General features: G+C 42.3%; 1 protein-coding gene across 1 annotated transcript in view; it reads left to right on the top strand.

Annotated features, from left to right (window-relative positions):
* si:ch211-266k8.4 (USP6 N-terminal-like protein) overlaps positions 1-19,319 on the top strand; it is a 43,513-nt gene that overhangs the window by 7,726 nt on the left and 16,468 nt on the right. Inside the window, exons 6-9 of the mRNA XM_037767049.1 lie at positions 1,723-1,846; positions 2,246-2,315; positions 10,677-10,791; positions 11,169-11,286. Coding sequence (XP_037622977.1) covers positions 1,723-1,846; positions 2,246-2,315; positions 10,677-10,791; positions 11,169-11,286 — 427 coding nt within the window. The remainder of the gene's footprint in view (positions 1-1,722; positions 1,847-2,245; positions 2,316-10,676; positions 10,792-11,168; positions 11,287-19,319) is intronic.

Genomic DNA, 19,319 nt, shown 5'->3' with positions numbered 1-19,319 from the left:
AACAGTGAGGCGACACACGTCAGCTAAAAGCACAATATCACTCTATATTTCAGCTGCTTGGCAGTAATGTTAGCTGACCAGACGAAGGTCTCTCCATGAATCAATGCTGATCCTAGTGTTGGCTTTTCCTGCCTCAGCCTCCCGACCGCGGCCGGAGAGAACAGGGGCGACACTGGAGGCCCGGTTGAAGACGATAACATTTCTCTCTGCCGAGCCCCGTCACTTCACAAGACACGGGAAACCTCTGTTGGTCTGGAGGAGCTGCAGCAGTTATTTCTGCACAAACGTCCACTAGATATTCTCAGAGCTACTAACTCTTCTGCAGTGTGGAGTGTGCGCGCATGTACGTGAGGTGGAGTGAGAACGAGCGCGGTGTGTGAGTGAAGGCAAGCAGGCAGAGGAACAGAGTACAGCAGAGACTCCGGCCCTGGAGATCAAAGCTACGGTCTCCCGTCCTCTGACCGCAGCGAACACTGTTTAACAGACGGGCTTCACTAGATATAATTTTTCAGTTTTGGTGCTTCCGTGTAGTTTATGTTGGAGTCTTGAGTCTGAACAGCGTAGCAACACGCGCATGGGACACCGACCCGGATTGGGTTATACGTGTAAGAAGTTACAAACAGTCCCTTTTAATAAAGGTGGGAATTGGATTACTAAAATCACTAAAATCTGGGTGAAAATCATGTTGTGAAATTATCATTAGGAGCATGAACATTTATTACTACTTCTTTTTTCTTTTTTTTTACTGGATTATCAGCAGGTATTTTAAAATATAAGGTTCAGATCAGAAACATGTACTAAGCTGTTCTCACCATGGAAGAATCCTGTTTACTGTCAAATACAGTGAACCGTTGTCACATACAGGGTTGGAAATTAGCACCAGCAACCAACCAAATGCGGTTCTGCTCCAGGTTTCTTCCCAGTAATGGGGAGTTTTTCCTGGCCACAGCGCGCTTGGTGGATCCTGTTGGGTCTCTAAACTATGGTGTACGGTCATAGACCTGCTCTATATATAAAGCGTCTTGAGATAACTTCTGTTGTGATTTGACGCTATACAAAAATAAATTGAATTGAATTGAATTGAATTGAAATGCTGGTAAAATATGCAAGTGGTTGCTAGATTTGCTTCACTCATTAGCCAAAGAAACGTGGTAATATATTGAGTGGCTGGTAGATTTTGGAATCCACCAGCCACAGTGGAAGGTGCACTAAAAAGTTAATTTCCAACTTTGGTCCCATAGGAAATTTAATTTGAGAGGATGATGAATCTGGATGAAAATCATCTTAAACCTGAAGTCCTGAATACACTCAATATTTGACATGTTTGCCTTCTTTGCTTTACTTTTTGTTTCTAGAAAATATTGTTTCAGTCGTGATAGCGTGGCATACCAGTAGGTGGAAAAATCAAATGAAACTTCCATTCTCGTCTTGATTAATATCCCATTGGTTTACAGTTTACACTTTCCAGTGTCCTGCCCTGTATGTTTGCTGCCTCCATAGGAACTTTATCGTATTTTAGAGGAAGGATGGAGTAGTTATGATGAGGGCAGATAGTTGGCTGTACTAAGCATACTGAGGCTATGCTCTGCTATCCTGCTCAGTAGTGTACCCTACTGCTCCTACTAAATAACTATTTTCATTGTCTCAGCTGTTTGATAAAACATGTTCGGTCCTGTATCTTAAATTTTTTTAAGTGTGCGTGTGCGTGTGCGTGTGTCACAGGGATGTCCTACATAGCTGCGGTGCTGCTGATGCAGTTGGGAGAGGAGGAGGCGTTTTGGGCTCTGACCGCCTTGTTGGATAAACCCAAATATCTGGCCGAACTGTTTGACCTCAGCCTCACCAAGTAAGAATGGGCTTAAAGTGGCCGCTGTGGCTCAGAGGGTAGAGCAGGTCGTCCACCAATCGGAATGTCGGTGGTTCGATCCCCGGCTGCTCTGGGTCACGTGTCGATGTGTCCTTGAGCAAGACACTTCACCCCAAATTGCTCCCGAAGGCATAGCCATGAATGAGTATTTAGATTAGATCCTGATGGGCAAAGTTGGCACCTTAGCAGCCTCTGCCATCAGTGTATGAATGTGAATGCTGACATGTAGTGTAAACGCTTTGAGTGGTCGGAAGACTAGAAAAGCGCTATATAAATGAATGTATAAATGTAATTCCCAAATTCTGTTGCTGTTTTCTTGGAATGCGTACTCTCTGACATAGCTAGACTAAAATAAACTGTTATGTTTGTTCTAATCAGGGTCCAGCATCAGGTGAAGGTGTTTGACCAATTCCTGAAACACAGGAAACCACAGCTCTCTCAACACATGGTGAGTGCTTTTGGACTTTTCACCAACTGGCTTTATTTCTCTGTAAAATGCCACGCTGACTAAGAAACATGCAAGTATGAATCTTATCATGTATTGATCATGAGGAGACACTGAAAACTGGGAGGAAAGTAGGGTGCTTCTGTGTACTGGACATTTTTGAGTTGACTTAGAGGGAAAATGTTCCTAAAAAACACGATGACAGGAAAGATCTTGAAAATGTGTGTGTATTTGTGTTTCAGGCCAGATATGGCCAAGTGATGAGTAGTTCATCTGCGAGCGAGAGGCCACTGTAATGTATCCATCAGCAACTGGGCCTCCTCTGTCATTCACTGTATTAGGCTCTAGGCTCTCACAGGGGGAGGCACAAGCCTACAGCTGTGTAATTTCCTCCCTCCGTCCCCACTGTTATTTAACTATTTTTACTAAGTGCATTTAGTGAACCTCGCAGCAGACATGCAACACCTCTTTCACAGCTGCACATGGATGGAAATTTTATGTCATTTTATGGATAAGGAGATTTTATCACTTTCAACTAGATTTTTTGCCAAAAGAAATACAGAAAACAGAGGTGCTGAGTTGAGATGCCATGTCTGGGCTAAATGCATACAAACATGGGCAGAAATAATGTGGAAAAAGACCAAATTGAGGACTTGTTTATTTAAGAAAGATTGTAAAAGTGCAAATATGTTGAGTGTTATTTGCCTTAAAGTAAGTGATCACTGTCTACAGATAGATGTGGTGTCATGTTGCCATTACATATTGAAACTGGAAGACACAGAGGTGTGGTTGAAGATTATTGTGAACTGAACAAGGTGGATGAAATAAATGTTATTCTCTACTCTCCTTTATATAATGATTAGTGACAAACATTGTTTGAAAAAGCAGCAAAGCTAATTTTCCAGAATTAGATTGGATCAGAATTGAAGAAGAGCTTTAATTGAATACATTTTGATGTTGCGTTTGTGTTTTTTGAATTTAAATCTAAAGCATGGGATGGGAGAGAAATAACTTTATTTGATATGGATTACATGACTATTTATTTATGATCTGAATCAGATATACAATGCTTTAACTGACATGAACTGATGCATAAATGCCGATTTAGTTTTGTTTTGTTTGTTTAAAGGTCACCTATTATGCAAAATGCACTTTTCCATGTATTTTAAACATCAATATCTGTCCCCAGTGTGTCTACAGGCCACCATAGTATCATAAAAGACCATCCTCTCTTTTTCTCCTGCGGATGTGGATATAGAAGCACCTATTCCTACTCTGGTGACGTCATTAGCGAATTGCAAGCCGTATAAGGGTTTCCTGGTGGAACCAGAGAGAACGTCCAGCTAGCTGACCCCGCCCCACACAGCGTCACTCTCTCTCCTCCGCAACCTAACTATGACCAAAGTATCTCCTACTGTTAGTCTGCAAGAACCAGCAGAACAGGCTTCATGTACTCCCATCATCTAAATATAACATGCTCTTTCACAAAGGCTTTATGTAATTAACGGAACGGTTTCCTAAACCGGACTGTTTTCTGCTAACATTCTGCTAAAATCCCACTTTAATTACTAATATAAATGATCATGTGATGTTTTCAGTTAATTTAATGGTGTAAAACTAAAGTCTACCTTCTTACCTTTCTATCCGCATATCGTTTTAATCATTTACTTTAGCTGTGTCTCTACTAGAGTCTGCAAAAGGATGCTAACGCCGGTGAATTAGCCATGCGCCACTGTTGTCCTAAAACGGACAACCTTATTTTCTTACTGTAAACACTGGGCGCTGCTGGCTTTTCCGTTGTATGACGCTGTTCTTTTGTCTCCCAATGTAACATCAATGCTGTCAACACATCTGGTACCGTATTTTTGTTCCTTCACAATAAGATATCACGCTTCAACACCTCCAAATCATGCAACAAAAGCTCCTTAATTTCCATTTTGAGTGTATACCACCACCTGCTGGATGTTTTGTTAAACTCTATTCTCATTTCAATCACTTGCAAAATACCAACTGATGCATGAAATTTAGCAATTATGTGCAAATAAGTGTAAAGAACAATTATTATCATTACACACAGTGCAGAGTAAGAGTTATAGTAGAACTACAAACATAAGTATTCATGATTGAAATGGTGCATTGTTTTTAATCAAAAGACACATGACTAGAGCAAATGATTGAAAAGAGGATGACAAATATTTATTTAAAAGCAACAAAAATAAGATAAAACATGAAAAAATTAAAATACATAAATTCAAAATTAATTAAATTAAATATCTGGACACAAATTACACTTAAAATAATCATCATCATCGTCATCCAGCTCCTCGTCCCAGCCCACACACATGGTGTGAAACCATGTGTGGCAGTTGTCGCACTGGACCCACGACACCAATCCCTCCGAACTCTCCGGAGGGTCAGGTTCCCTGCACTGGCCACACCACCAAACCGTCTCCTCCATCTCTTCAGTGGTGTGACCTACTCACAGAAAAAAAATATATAAACTGGAAAAACAAAGTTCGGAAACTTGTGTTTGGTGGATTATTTCTCTGTTGTTACAATGCTAATGGTCATTGTATTTTACATTGTTGGAAAGCCTGTTTATTTACCTCTGCAATGATGTCCAACTTGTAAGGATCATGCATTTGTGGGATGAGCAGCACAGCTGATTATGTGGGGAGCACCCAAGACAAATTTGCCAAAATGCTCCATCAATGGTAAACAATGTATTCTCATGTTGGTGTTGACTCTTGTTGTGAGTTGTTTGGTGGATTGGATGATTGAACTCTATCAGTAACAAGGAACAAACAAGACATATTGATTCATTTAATACACCGTCAGGAGCCTCAGTAGCGGTGGAAGATCCATACGCAGCCACAACAGCCTGGCACCTCCTCCTCATGCTGGTCACCAACCTGGTCACACGTTGCTGTGGGATGGCGTTCCATTCCTCAACCAGGATTGGTTGCAGGTCAGCCAGCATGGTTGTGTTGGTCACTCTAACACGTACAGCACGCCCAAGCTGATCCTACAAGTGTTGAATTGGGTTGAGGTGTGGACTCTTGGCAGGCCGTTCCATTCTCTCTACTCCCACATTGTGGAGGTAGTCTGTGATAACCCTGGCTCTGTGGGGGCGAGCGTTGTCATCTTGGAGGATGAAGTTAGGTGCCAGATTGTGGAGATATGGGATCACCACTGGCTGCAGAATCTCATCCTGATATCTCACTGCATTGAGATGGCCTTCAATGATGACGAGTCTTGTTTTGCCAGTGAGGGAGATGCCCCCCCCCACACCATGACACTGCCCCCACCAAAAGCTGTTACTCCATCGGTTCAACAATCAGCATAGCGTTCTCCACGTCGTCTCCATACTTTGACCGTCTTTTGACTCATCACTGAACATGACATTCCCACACATGTTCAGGTTCCATTGTCTGTGTTATCGACACCAGCGCCAACCGGGCCTGATGGTGAAGGGCAGTCATTGCAGGCTTCCTGGTAGCCTTATGAGAATACACTGTTTACCATCAGCAGAGCATTTTGGCAAATTTTTCTTGGGCGCTACCCACATAATCAGCTGTGCTGCTCATCCCACAAATGCATGATCCTTACAAGTTGGACATCATTGCGAAGGTAAATAAACAGGCTTTCCAACCATGTACAATACAATGACCATTAGCATTGATACAACAGAGAAATAATCCACCAAACACAAGTTTCCGAACTTTGTTTTTCCAGTATATATGTAAGAAAATTGTCTGATCTTATGGGCTGGCATGCAAAGACTGTTAACAATAAGTAAACTACCGGTGGATGTCGTGGGTCCAGCAGGCGAGGACGAGGAGCTGGATGACAGTGTTGTTGTCCGGTCTTGAGAGTCTGTATAAATAAGAGACAAAGCCTTACATGTTTTGCTTACTCTTCATCATGGCTCATGTCACCAACATGTTAAAATGTTGCTTTCTGTTTTACAGTTTATATAAAGCATTTACAGTGGAAGGGAGAGGAAGGTGCTTGGGACCCTCGGTGGCCTGCTGCGGTTGATGTTGAAGGCACTAAAAGAATAATCAGATTTTATTATTACAACATTAAAATGCATACTCCTAATAATGTCTATACATCACAATAGTAAATCAATTTTGATATTTACATTAATTCAAATGTAAAATAGGTATGCTTTACCAGAGACTTGCTGACCAGGAGATGGGGGAAGGTGGAAATGTCCCTCAGCAGGCAGGCTCGCTGGTGTGTTGGTGGTGGCAGGCAGCCGGGGACCGTGGGAGGCACAAGAGGGGGCAGAGGGGGCAGAGGGGGCTGAGGGACCGGCGGTGGAAAGGCTGGAGTTGGTGGCTGGAGCAGCCCCGAGGGGCACTGTTCTTCTGCGGCTGGGGCGGGAGCCGCCAGGCAGGGTAGAGGAAGTGGCTGCCGGACTGGTGGCTTCGGCCCGCTGCTGCTGTCTTCTGGCCAGAGCTTGGGCCCCCGCCTTGCAGCACGGTCCTCCGCCTCCTCGATGACGTCGGACGTCATTTTTTTATTTTAATTTGATTTATGTCTGCTGTCATGTTTCAGAGCTAAACACAAACAAAACAGCTGCCTGCCTTCACTAACGCTACGTGATCCTTTCTTCGTCTTTTCCTGCGGCCACAACTTTTTTTTCAGACATCCAACATTTCTGCCACTCTTCACTTGACAACAGATTATGTCATACATGATCCTCTATCTTCATTGGCTAGACAAAGCAGGGTAAAGCTAGCTACAAATTGCGCTCATAAGCTAACTCATATTAGCAGTACAGTGAAAACACAGACACACTTTTCAGGGGGAAAGATCGTCGCCAGAGCGCAACTAAAGTGTTCTTACTGCTTTATCTCATCAAAGTCACTTTCCTGTAGTAATTCAACATGTAAATGTCCATACATATAGATGAAATTTGACACATAGATACTTGGATATGTATAAATTGATTCTACTTACATTTCATTTGGGATCTCCGAAGGAAATGACCGCGAAAAGACCGGAAAATGCGTCATACCGGATAAGTCCGGTTTAAGACAATAGCAGCGAGCAACGTCCGGTTTAGGAAACGGTGATGCTACACTGTTTCAACAGGTGATATTTATATAATATATATTTGATGTCATGCATGTAGAAGAGTACAGGTAGTAAATAGTGACTGTAAGCAACACAACACATTTCTGTTTCACAGTCAAACTTTATTTGAGTAGACAGATGACAATATTAATTATTCACAGCATTTTTAATCCCACCTGCAGTTATGATGACATGGTACATGATAAAGTCTTCAGCTCCAGTGAGCTCCGGTGAGTGTAACGTTAACCGGCCTGTAGTCATGGTAACACAGAGACAGCTCCTACAGTAACTAATATACCATTACTCTGTTTACTTCCATACATTTATCAGGTGTCTTTTACCAGAAATAATGAACTGACTACTGTTTCACATCTTCTATTTTCCAGCCTGATGGTCACTGACGGCCACACCGTCTCATAGCGGTAGCATGTAGCTAACCCGTTAGCATGTAGCTACATGCTAACGGGTTAGCTCTGCATCTCCATGTAAACAGAGCTATCTGCTCACAGCTGTCTGCTCTCAGCTATCTGCTCTCCTCTGGGATGATTCTGTCGGTCATTTCTCACAGATGGATCTGTAAAGACAGACGTAAAACAGAGTGTATGTTTACGGTTTACAGAGTTGATGCATAAGGTAAACACTGAGCTAACTAACAGAGATATAAATAGTATTATTTACCTGAGAGAAACCGTCAGGAAAACCTGGAATCTGGACCGCAGATGATGATCATATGTCGCCGATTTCTGATCAGATTCCTCCGGTAACGTGCGCTGGGTGAAGTTTCTGGTTTATAAACTTTAAAGTAGTTTATAAACTCTTCCTAGCTGCTTCTTTCTCCCTGCAGTCAGAGCTACAGTCAGAGCTACAGGTAGCTCTCTCTCTCAGTGAGCGCTGAGCTCCGGGGGAGGGGGAGAGAGTGAAGCTGTGTTTCATTTTCAATATAAACGGTAGATCAATAATACAGAGATCAACCGCTGATAGTGATCAACAGCTGATAGTGATCCAACAGCTGATAGTGATCCAACAGCTGATAGTGATCAACAGCTGATAGTGATCAAACAGCTGATAGTGATCAAACAGCTGATAGTGATCAAACAGCTTGGGACAGAATCATTCCTCTACAAACGCTGGTTAATAATCTGCTGATAGTAATCCAGTAGTCCACCTACAGGGTTCATTTGGGCTCTTTTCATACATGAAAACATCTGGACATCTGGACATGTTAAAACTATGTCAGACTAACGTTAGTTGAGTTTCTGTTTTGTTTTTTACTTTACTCCTGTTGTGATAATTTGCCTCGCAGACCGTCTGCTCTCCGTCTGGATACGTGAGGCTGATGCTGCGTGCACGTAGATATCATGATGGGGAAAGGAAAGACATTTTCTCTGAATGAAAAAACGACAACGCAAGGGGAAAGTGCCTGTCGGTGAAGCCGCCCTCGTCAAGTGATTGATAGCGCCTGCTCACGTAATGCCCCCATAATGAAACTCTGCCAACCGGCTGCTCTGCACCGCAGCGCCAGCAGCTCATGCAGACCCTCTCCCTCCACGCCGTTACCGGGTGAGAGAGCGAGGAGTCCAGTGCTCCGTTCGTCTGCATGCACGCCATAGATGCGTGCTCGCGCTGCAGAGGGCAGAGCTGGCAAGCTGCCACATGTCTGGAGAGTGAACCAGAGTAACGTTTAACATTTCTTTACTAATACAAGTGCTAAAAAACACTTTCATATAACGTTTGTCGTCCTTAAATACAAGGTGCAAATCCTTAGTATCCATACACTCGATATTTGCGTTGTAAATCGATTTTATATAGATTTACGTCTCCCGTGAAGGACAACTTGCCGAGTACCTTTTGATGTAGTTGGATTGTAGGAATATAAATCGATACATTGATGTAGTAGATGAATCGTTACACACCAAGGTATAGGTCTCGGTACAACTCTAACTGAAAGTGGTATTTTTTCAGCCACATAAGTGGTGTGGCTCTATGGATGGCAATGTCAGTTTGTTGGTCTATCCGTTGGTTGGTCGGTCCACTACGTTGATCCTGACTGAAATATCTTGACTGCTATGGGATGAATTGCATTGGAATTTTGTACAGACCTTCATGGTTTCCACAGGATGAATCCTACCAACTTTGGTGATCCCCAGATTTTTCCTCTAGCACACCATGAGATTCACATTTGTAGTTTTCAGTAAAACGTTTCAACAACTATTGGAGGCATTGCCATGTAATTAGGTACACATATTCATGTCCACCACAGCATGACCTGTAATAACTTTGGTGATCTCTTAACTTTTTACATTGTAATTTGTCTAAAAGTTTGATATATGACCAAATGCCTGCAGAACTAATGACATTACCATCAACTTCAGCTGTACTTTGTGTCTAATGCTAATTGCCAAATGCCAGCATGCTTACATGCTTACCTATGGTGAACATTGTAAATATTAAACCTGCTTTGTCATTGTGAGCATGTTAATGTTAGCATTTAACTCAAAGCACTGCTGTGCCAAAGTACAGCCTCACAGAGCCGCTAGCATGGCTGTAGTTCAGACCCTTAAAGGCGGTAGTTCATCAGAAGTGTTTGTCGGATGGTCAAACAGCTTCGGGAACCGCCCTTAGTCCTGTCAAAGTATGATTTTCTCAATTCGAGTTTTGAAAATAGTGAGCCTTTTTCCGAGCATTCTTCTTAGCCATGTTGCAGTTGTACTGTTCAAAATCTTAAATCTTAGTGCGTTTGCACACTCTGATGCATTCACTGCTACCATTTGTGTCTTCGAAGAGATTATTATACTTCACGTCGACTCAGCAGGTCTGGGAGGAAAGCAACACACACACACACACACACACACACACACACACACACACACACACACACACACATACACATACACACTAGTTACCCGCCCTTACAGAAAAAGCCTATTACAGATCAGTGGTCAGCATTTCCTTTGTAATTGAGCTGTAAACAGATTTTTGTACTTGGGCTAAACCTACCAGATCTGAGCAAACAGACTGAATACATTTTCAATGCCAAACACGAAGGACCCAAACTACTTCTTCACTATTACAAGCTGTTAACATTACACACCAGAATTTGTCATTAAAACATTAACAGATCAAAGTTTCAACAATACTAACTAAAGTTTATACGTCTTGGATGGATCTTTCAGTTAGGAGGTCAGTCATTTGACAGAAATTGGCAGAGAAACAAGTCTTGAATACATGTTTGGTTATGCCAAATCAACCCTCCCTGTTTTCCCAACCTCCCTGCAGGAGTCAGTGGGGGTCTTGTCAGTCCACTTTGTGATGCCATGGTTCCTCACTCTCTTCACTTCCCTGCCCTGCTGGGACTCTGTCCTGGCTGTCTGGGATCTCATCATTCTGCACGGTATGTATACACACACATGCACAAATGTACAAGCAAGCTGATGAAATGCACTGACATTATTGTAGATTTATCATTTGCTCACATTCACTCCATGTGGAAGGGGGCAATAAAATTGTTTTAATACAAAATATTCAATGTCCAAGACAATAGTTGTTTCTTTACTGTGACTTTTTTTTATCAATGTGAGCATCATTCAGTTTGGTCCACTGCCAGGAAAAAGATTAGCGGACTAATCGAACTGGTTTCATGGGTCCTCACCTTACATCGTTCATTATTTTTCATCCACTCTATCTTATCTCTTTTACACCTACTTTGTATTATCAAAGCATTGTGTATGTACAGCAATCATTTTTGGAAATTCTGCTGTCTCTCCTCAGGCCTGTCGGCTGTGTTCCGTACTGCTCTGACCATCATTGAGCTCCTGGAGCCTCGTCTGATGGACCTGAATGATGAGGGAGCAGTGTTACCCCTGCTGTTGAGAGTCCCTGTTGATGTGTAAGTAAAGTGAGGTTGAACATGAAACAGCTTTATCAATGAACACTTTGTGGTCTGTAGACATAGTGTTGGCTCTGTGCTTACAAACGGAAAATGTGAAAATATATAACTCTATCTATCTATCTATCTATCTATCTATCTATCTATCTATCTATCTATCTATCTATCTATCTATCTATCTATCTATCTATCTATCTATCTATCTATCTATCTATCTATACACACACATATATGATAGATACATAGATAGATAGATAGTAACATTATTGATCCTGAGGGAAATTCAAGTTTCCAGCATCACAGTTCCATAGTGCAAAACATGTTAGTAAAAAGGCAGTTAAAGTAAAAGTTAGTAGTACAAAGTACAAAAAAATATACCAGATATAAAAATACAAGGAGATGAAGAAAACTGTTAAAACTGAATATAATGCAGGGTCACAGAGTCAAACCGGTTGAAGAATTTGTTCAGACTGTTCGCCCTCTCTATGGTCCCCTCCGCTGCACTGCTGTTTCTTTGTTTGCAGCCTGTGATGGTTTTCACACCATCCAAGACCGCCCTCATGTTGTTGTCCTGCAGCCTCTGCTCCACCTTCCTCCTGTAGGACTCCTGGTCCTCCCTCAGACACACCTTCAGCTCCCTCTGTGCTGCCCTCAACTCCTCCTTGTCCTTGTTCTTGAAGGCCCTCTTCTTCCTGTTGAGGACAGCCTTCATTCGCTGGTCACCCAGGGTTTGTTGTTAGGGAAACAACACACAGTTCTTACAGGAACGACCACATCCATGCAGAAGTTCAGGTAGTCCGTCAGGCAGTGTGTACGTTATGTGCTCCCTCGATGTCCTCAGTGTGTGATCCCTGCAGTACACTCCAGTCCGAGGATTCAAAGCAGTCTCTGAGGGCCTCCTCAGCTTCAGGAGTCCATCTCATGAAAGAGCGTGTTGAGACAGACTGCCTTTGCACCATGGGGGTGTACTGCAGCTGCCAGCAAACCAGGTTGTGGTCTGATTTCCCCAGCGGGGGGAGGGGGGTGGCTCTGTATGCATACCCATCATTAGCATACAGCAGATCTATTGTCCTGTTGTGTCTTGTTGGGCAGTCGACAAACTGGTGAACGGCAGTGAGAGTGGAGTCCAGGGTGACATGGTTAAAGTCACCTGAAATGACGATGAATGCATCTGGATGTTGTGTTTGAAGCCTTGCTGTTGTTGTGTGAATAACTTCACATGCGGTTGCTGCGTCGGCCCTCGGCTGAATGTAAACACAGATGGCTATGACGTGGCTAAACTCCCTCGGCAGAGAGTATGGCCTGAGGCTAACGGCTAGCAGCTCTAAGTCCCGGCAGCATAACACTTCCTTCACAGTTACATGGCCTGGGTTACACCATCGGTTGTTGATACATATTATATTTTTCCGCATGCTTTTATGGCTTTGTTGGCTCTCACGGTGGTGAACCCCGGCAGGTCCACGTTAGCATCCGGTGTGTAGCAGGTTAGCCACGTTTCTGTGAAGAAAAGCAGGCTGCTCTCCCGATAAATCCGCTGTTTGATTAGAGCCGCTAGCTCGTCCATCTTGTTCGCCAGTGCGTTCACATTCCCCATCAGTACGGAGGGAATTGATGGTTTAAAACGCCTCCGTATCTCCTTTAGCCTAGCCTTCAGCTTAGCGCCGGCTCTGCAGCCCCGGTACTTCCGGCGCAGCTCCGCCGGGATGAGGTGTCGCATGCCGGCTTGTCCCGCTGTCTTGAGAGCCAGTAGTTCATCTCTCGAATCAACAAGATAACTACTTCTTTGTTGTGTGGAAGGGTAAACATATCCATAGGATATAACTATACAAACACGCTAGACCTGCCCTGGTGAGGCAGGAAGAGCACAAAATAAGAAAAAAGCACGAAAAACACTTGAAAAACATCGGAGCAGCTGGAAAGGCTGCCGTTTGCATCCGGCGCCTAGCATGTTTGCATCCCTATGTAAGGGATAATGTACAGCGGGTCATTGTTGTGAAAGAATCCCCGACAGGGCGATGCTGCACGGGTCACTCATTGCCCTGAAGGGGATAATTCACAACAATGACCCGCTAGCTGTACATTATCCCGCTTATTACACAGCTACTTACTGAAGAAATCAATATTTTGACACAAAAACGGTCCTCCAGAGTCTGACATCAGAGCTGCGCCCTTAGCAACGGTCTGTTATACCTAGCAACTGTCTGTTATACCAAGCAACGGTCTGTTATACATAGCAACGGTCTTTTTTACCTATCAACAGTCTGTTATACATAGCAACAGTCTGCTATACCTAGCAACGGTCTGTTATACATAGCAACGGTCTGCTATACATAGCAACGGTCTGTTATACATAGCAACGGCCTTTTTTACCTAGCAACGGTCTGTTATACATAGCAATGGTCTGCTATACATAACAATGGTCTGTTATACAGAAATTACAGAACGCCGTGATAATAAATAGTATATATATATATTATCGTTATATCCTCCATGAATTTGCGATGTTGCGATTGCAACAATTTATGCAAATTCAACCCATCCTCGCAACGTTTTTGCAAATTTGACGGATCATAGCAGTTTCATGCGCCCACATCACTAAACTCCCTTCACCCTTCTTTCTGGTTGTGAAGATCGGTCATAATCTGTGCTCACGTTCACTTCTCCCATTGGACTGAATAGACTCAGGACTTGCTGCTAGTCTTATGCTGTTTGTGAGCTTTGTGGAATGCTGCCAGGTGCACTTCTTCATTTAAATAAAGCATATTCTGTTAGACTTTGTTAGAATTACCTTTTTGGTAATGTTACTTTGAACACTCAAAACAGTGTGGTGTGATTCTCACTGGAACAAGTTGCCTTTTGATTTTTAATGAATTATATATTATAGGCATTTTAGGCCGCAACAATCCCAAAAAAGCTTGTGAAATCCTGGAGGGACTGATATACTGTATAAATACTGTGTGTATATATATACATATACAGTATACATACAGTATATATTAGGGATGGAACGGTTCAGGTAAAAAATCTGAATCGTTCGGTTCGCTAGTCACGGTTCGGGACGTGTATGAATTGTTCGATTCATTTGAAATAAGTTATGAGGCCGACTGTGTATTTTTTCATGTAGAGTTAGGCTCCCGTTTATTGTCACACTAGAAATCAAGGCCTATTGAATGAGGCTGGGACACGGATGGACATGGGTTTTGAGGTATGGGGTTTAACACATGCGCAGTGTAACTGAAGCTGCGGTCGTTCGTTGTTATTTTCAATTTCCGCGAATGCAGACCAGATTTTACTGTGCATGTGTTGAACCCCAAATATATGAAGCGTTACCCAGCCCCTTCTCAGTTGGCACAGATGAAGTGCAGAGTGCGGCTGTCAGTCAGATAAGGAAATGGCGAGTAGACACGATAAAGTCCAGTTAGAGGATCCACCAGCATCGTTTGGCTTTGCTGTATGGGAGTATTACTGATTAAGTGTTACCATGAAAATGACGGAAAAAAGTGGTGGATAAAACAGCGACTGTGTGAGCACTGTGCAACACGTCTGGTTTATGCTAGCGGCAACACTCCGTTGTGTCCGTCGATAGCACAAGGAGTAGAGACTCTGGAAGGAAAGAGCAACTCCTTCTCCCCGCAGCATTTAAACAGCCTCTACATGCAGACTCAGACAGGGTAAAGACACAACTACAGCATCGGGGAGGTTTATAGTGAAAGATATGCAGCCTTATGCAGTCGTGGAGGACGCTGGATTTCAGCATATGATTAACGTAACGTTACTTGAGCCGCGCTATAATATTCCCTCTTGCAGACACTTAAGCAACACAGTAATTCCAGCAGCACAATCCCTGTAATGTGTTTTATATTTATTAATTATTTTTAAATAACACAGTGGTACAGAAATCCAACTGTCTTCCTCCAAATACTGCATGTTCTGAGTGGACAAACTAATCTTTCAATTAAAAGTTGATAATCAGGGAATTAAGACATATGTTATACAGTTCTTTTTTTTTTTTTTTAGCATAGTTCTGGTTGAGCTTATACTTCAATTTATGTTGATGGCCTTAGTCTATAATTACATCATATTTATATGAAAATAACAAAGCTGCATTTTTGTTTGCACTAATTACTGTAGAAGACCTTTTCTTTCAATTAACATTTGACAATGAAGAAGTGTTTATGTTCCTTATATAAACCATACTTTTGTTAAGGCAAACATTTGTTAACTTATTTTTGCCAAATAAATGAAAAGCATGTTGAAATCAGAACATGACCTCCTCGCTGTAACATAAATGAACCGAACCGAAAACCGTGACCCCAAAACCGTGATATGAACCCAACTGTGAATTTTGTGAACCGTTCTAGCCCTAGTATACAGACGTAGGCAAAATTGTTGGTACTCTTCCGTTAAAGAAAGAAAAACCCACAAAGGTCACTGAAATAACTTGAAACTGAGAAAAGTAATAATAAATAAAAATTTATTGAAAATTAACTAATGAAAATGAGACATTGCTTTTGAATTATGGTTCAACAGAATCATTTTAAAAAACAAACTAATGAAACTGGCCTGGACAAAAATGATGGTACTCTTAACGTAATATTTAGTTGCACAACCTTTTGAGGCAATCACTGCAAACAAGTGATTTCTGTAACTCTCAATGAGACTTCTGCACCTGTCGACAGGTATTTTGGCCCACTCCTCGTGAGCAAACTGCTCCAGCTGTCTCAGGTTTGAAGGGTGCCTTCTCCAGACTGCATGTTTCAGCTCCTTCCACAGATGTTCAATAGGATTTAGATCAGGGCTCATAGAAGGCCACTTCATAACAGTCCAATGTTTAGTTCTTAGCCATTCTTGGGTGTTTTTAGCTGTGTTTTGGGTCATTATCCTGTTTGAGGACCCATGACCTGCAACTGAGACCAAGCTTTCTGACACTGGGCAGCACATTTCGCTCCAGAATGCCTTGATAGTCTTCAGATTTCATTGTACCCGGCACAGATTCAAGACACCCTGTGCCAGATGCAGCAAAGCAGCCCCATAACATAACCGAGCCTCCTCCATGTTTCACATTAGGTACAGTGTTCTTTTCTTTGGATGCTTCATCTCTTCGTCTGTGAACATAGAGCTGATGTGACTTGCCAAAAAGCTCCAGTTTTGTCTCATCTGTCCAAAGGACATTCTCCCAGAAGCTTTGAGGCTTGTCAATATGCATTTTGGCAAATTCCAGTCTCGCTTTTTTATGATTTGGTGTCCTCCTGGGTCGTCTTCCATTAAGTCCACTTTGGCTCAAACAGTGACGGATGGTGCGATCGGACACTGATGTACCTTGACCTTGGAGTTCACCTCTAATCTCTTTGGAAGTTGTTCTGGGCTCTTTGGTTACCATTCGTATTATCCGTCTCTTCGATTTGTCATCAATTTTCCTCTTGCGGCCACGTCCAGGGAGGTTGGCTACAGTCCCATGGACCTTAAACTTCTGAATAATATGAGCAGCTGTAGTCACAGGAACATCAGGCTGCTTGGAGATGGTCTTATAGCCTTTACCTTTAACATGAAGGTCTATAATGTTCTTTCTAATCTCCTGAGACAACTCTCTCCTTAGCTTTCTGTGGTCCATGTTCAGTGTGGTACACACCATGATACCAAACAGCACAGTGACTACTTTTCACCCTTTAAATAGGCAGACTGACTGATTACAAGTTTGAAGATACCTGTGATGCTATTTACAGGACACACCTTAGTTTAATATGTCCCTATGGTCAAATTATTTTCAATATTTTCTAGGGCTACCATCATTTTTGTCTAGGCCAGTTTCATCAGTTTGTTTTTTAAAATGATTCTGTTGAACCACAATTCAAAAGCAACAGCTGATTTTCATTAGTTAATTTTCAGTAAATTTTTATTTATTATTACTTTTGTCAGTTTCAAGTTATTTCAGTGACCATTGTGGGGTTTTCTTTCTTTAACGGAAGAGTACCAACAATTTTGCCTACGTCTGTATAAGCTGGGGAAAAAAAAGTTCGTAAACTTGTGTTTGGTCGATTATTTCTCTGTTGTTACAATGCTAATTAGGGCCCGAGCACCGACAACGTCGGCGGAGGACCTATTGTTCTTCTAAGGATTATTATTATTATTCTATTATGTCTTTTTATGATTTTTAATTAACCTCTTCTAAATCCGACGGCCTGCCGGCGGACCCAGACACTATTCTGTCTTTCAGGGGTTGTAGCGGGTCAGTTTTAAAGCTAGAGTGAAGGTCCTGGCATCATATGAAACTAGAAAGGAATCCATTGGTACCAACAATGTCACACTTCCATGTCGCGAAGGAGGCTAAATAATGCTAAAACGTTACGCTAACCTCCAGATATGTGAATGTAAATGGGTTCTATGGGTACCCACGAGTCTCCCCTTTATAGACATGCCCACTTTATGATAATCACATGCAGTTTGGGGCAGATATCATGCGGTTTTATGAATGCTGTATCTGAATATTTCTGCATACTGGGGTCCCTAAACAGTGTTGAATTCCATAAATTGGGTATCACTGTAAAGCTGAGACTCTTGTGGATCCAATGAGCCCAACTGTATTCATGTGTGATGATGTTAGTCAGTTAGTTAGACTTTTTTTACTCAGACTATGACGATGATATATTTAAAAAATGTACAATACATGGACTTACTTACAGTATCGTAATATATAGAATCGTATCATGATGCATATTGTATCGCCAGATTCTTACAATACACAGCCCTAGTATAAATATACAACTGAGAGGCTTTTGACATTTTTCAGTTTTATTCTCCAATATTTCTGTGGCTGTCCATAATCCACATTTTATTTTGAACATCAAGATATGTTGTCATGAATATTGTCCCAGACCACCCTCATGAATGTGTTGAAAGCGATGGGGCCTTCTGAAGAATGTGCAGAACAGTTCTCAGAGCGGAGAGCTCAGCTTTTAGACTTGGTCCTAAATAAAAAAAAAACGGCAGTTCATGAATATCAATCAGCTCATCAGGACTCGACATATTTTGACACCAAGCATTCTAGGAAAAATAGTGTCATTGTTTGCTGTGCTTGTCTTTGTACATGTGTTGGATTAAACATCTTTTATGCTAAATTAGTTTCTTCAATGGCAGCCCATGCTGCTTTCAGTGGGACCCCTCTGTCTGCGTTGAATATGAACGTCACATGCCGACAGACATGTTTTGTTGACATGGAGCTGTAGCTATGGCAACTCAGCAGGGTCACCGGGTTTGTGTATACAGCCAGTGTGTGTGTGACGGACTGGTGCACAGTTTATCCAGTTTTTCATATTTGTTTTTAAATAGATAAGCTCCCTTCAACTACTTAAATTTCACACTCATATGTGCTTCTCATTGTAGAAAAGGTCCCACTGTTTGGACCAAAGTTTGCTTACCTTGGACAAAGATCTGTGCAGTAGACTCTGGATAAATGAAGGCTATACAGCCAAGTAGTTTCCATAAACGTAGCTGTGTCACAGGCAGTGATAAGGCACTTTATCATGAGCCAGAGGGGAGGAAGGCGTGCTAGGTACGCACCAATGACTTGCAAAGTGGATTATGAAGGACAAATCTTGAGGATTATTGTAGAAAACAGCTAAACAACTGTTTAACCGACCATTTTTTAATGCTTTATTTGCAACATTTTATAGCTAGCTTTCATAACCACTTAATAGCAGAGACGGGTTCCTACAGTAGCCTATGTTTTCTGTCCTACAAGGAAAGAAACAGCACATTTTGATCCATGTGTGAACCCCTTCTTCTGTTTGTATATGCATGCATCAAGGGCAGCACTGACAGTCCCTTTTTGTTCTAGCTCTGCTGTTCAGTGGGCAGCCTGCCACCACGTCACATTGAGAAGTCCTTGTTGCCTGCTTGGCATCATTATGAAACCCTGGTCAGAAGTCAACACTAAGTGGTCCGACTGTCTCCCAAGGCAGGATCCCCTTACACTGGGAAGATACTGTTGGAAGAAATATGGGAAGGGAGCAAGTGTGGTAAAAGAGGGAAGGGAA

This window comes from Sebastes umbrosus, chromosome 4 (genome assembly GCF_015220745.1).
Source record: "Sebastes umbrosus isolate fSebUmb1 chromosome 4, fSebUmb1.pri, whole genome shotgun sequence".
Classification (NCBI taxonomy): domain Eukaryota; kingdom Metazoa; phylum Chordata; class Actinopteri; order Perciformes; family Sebastidae; genus Sebastes; species Sebastes umbrosus.
The sequence above is the reverse complement of the archived record's forward strand: the minus strand, read 5'-3'. Positions and strand labels throughout refer to the sequence as shown.